At 37.2% G+C, this 2,119-nt stretch overlaps 1 protein-coding gene across 1 annotated transcript; it reads right to left on the bottom strand.

Moving 5' to 3' along the window:
- Positions 1–680: 680 nt before the first annotated feature.
- Positions 681–1,616, bottom strand: LOC142445898 (olfactory receptor 52J3-like). The gene has a single exon (XM_075547767.1). The coding sequence runs from the start codon at positions 1,614–1,616 to the stop codon at positions 681–683; it is 936 nt and encodes a 311-aa protein (XP_075403882.1).
- Between the last annotated feature and the right edge of the window lie 503 nt (positions 1,617–2,119).

Raw genomic sequence — 2,119 nt, 5'->3', positions numbered from 1 at the left:
TAATAATTTTCTCTAATTATAAGAAAAGAATAGTAAATATATTTGGGTAGTAGCCATAGGTTATTTCAGTTTAAATACATTTGACTAAAAGTAGCATTTAAAATAATCATTATGCATTGCTATTTAGTTTTTCAGGATTTATAGCAATTCATAGACTAATGTAGAACTGTCATATAGGACTTTTAAAAGCATACATCTTTACAAAGCTGTGTTCATAGTGTGTCTGATGATCTTGACCTGCTAACCTTTCAGTTAAAAGCTGAGCATTTAAAGACAGCACCAGAAGTTGTTCAATCACAGTAATACTATATTAATTCTAAGTTGTGGGAGCAAAGGTGTTGGACTTATTATGACACTCACTTTTCTTTTAGAAGGAAAAGGATAGAAACAAAATTTGGAGAACATTTTGTAACAAACAAAATAAAGGTCATTGCATGCATTATTCACTGTTGCTGAAATAATTGATGTAAACAGAGGCCACATATCTCTCTTCCATGTTAATAAATTGTCTATGAACGTGAAATACTATTGAAAATGTTCAAATAAATATATACACTGAAGTATAAAATCCCCTGGCATTCACCTTCACAGCACAACATAGGCACAGTAAACAGTTTTTCTAGCAAAAACACAATAGTTTTCCTCGTGTGATCAGAATGACAAAGTACAGTCAGAATGCTTTACACTTTGATAAAGACACGGAGTACTCGCTCTCTTATCTGTTTAGTCCTCACCCCATAAATTATGGGGTTTAGGGAAGGGGGGAGAATCAAATAGAGGTTGGCAATAAGAATGTGAATATAGTGTGGTATGTTTTGTCCAAATCGGTGAGTAAGGAAAGAGAAGACGGAGGGGATATAGAAAACACAGAGCACCCCAATATGGGAACCGCAGGTACTTAAGGCTTTGATCCTTGCCTCCTCAGATGGCAGTCGGAAGACAGCGCGGAGAATGTAGACATAAGAGATGCCAATAAGGACTAAGTTCAGAAGAAAGAGGGATACCACAAAAAGTCCATAGATAACATTGATGCGGATGTTTCCACAAGACAATTTTGCAATAACCATGTGCTCACAGTAGGAATGGCTTATTACATTAGCCTGACAAAAGGGCAAACGATAGATGAGATAGACCATCGGAAGTATAAACAAAATTGGACGAAATATGATGCATGTGGTGATGCCCCCTAGAACGCGGGCGGTCAGGATGGTTGTGTAGTGGAGTGGAGCACAGATTGCCACATACCGGTCAAATGCCATGGCCATCAGGACTTCAGCTTCCATGCCAGTGAAGGCATGGATCAAAAACATCTGGCTCACACAGGCTCCGAAGTTAATCTCATGAGCCTCAAACCAGAAGATTCCCAGCATGCGTGGCACAGACGTCGTTGAAAGGGCCAAGTCAATGGTTGAAAGAATGGCCAGAAAGTAGAACATGGGCTCCCGAAGGGTTTGCTCCGTCTTGATGACTAGCATAACCGTGACATTGCCCATCAAAGCCAGAAGGTAAACTGTGCAGAAGGGCAAGGATATCCAGGTTTGCATCTTTTCTAGACCCGGAATTCCAATGAGGAAAAATGTGGTTGGGTGAAAAATGCTGTTGTTGTGATAAAACATCCTTCCAAATGGTGAAATAAAAAAAATCCTCACTCTCAGAAGCACGGAGATTTAAGAATTGAATAAGGGATTGGTATTCAATACAGCAAGGAAAATAAAAGTTTATCTAAATTGAGGAGTCTGCTGATCATGTTCATTCATTAAATGTGAGCCATTGTTATTTGAATAGTCCAAATACAATGAGGTACTGCATATAAGCCCTATGGTTATATTGATTTAACTCTAATTTTAATATGTAAGACTGATCAAGAAGCCTGCTGTGGCATGCTATGAAATTTGAAAGCTTTAAATTAATTTTGGATGAATATTGCATGTTATATATATACTATGATATTCTTAAATGATATGAAAACATGAAATAATCATGGGTCCACACAAAGGGACCTTTCGGAATATAAATAGGAGATCTTCACTCAAGACACATAATCAGATGTATAAGACACTTTCATAATTTGAGAATTCAGACTTTTTCTAATAATTCATTTGTTGGAGAACATATGGAA

This window comes from Tenrec ecaudatus, chromosome 4 (assembly GCF_050624435.1).
Source record: "Tenrec ecaudatus isolate mTenEca1 chromosome 4, mTenEca1.hap1, whole genome shotgun sequence".
Lineage (NCBI taxonomy): Eukaryota > Metazoa > Chordata > Mammalia > Afrosoricida > Tenrecidae > Tenrec > Tenrec ecaudatus.
Note: the sequence above shows the minus strand (reverse complement) of the source record. Positions and strands in the feature narration are given on the sequence as shown.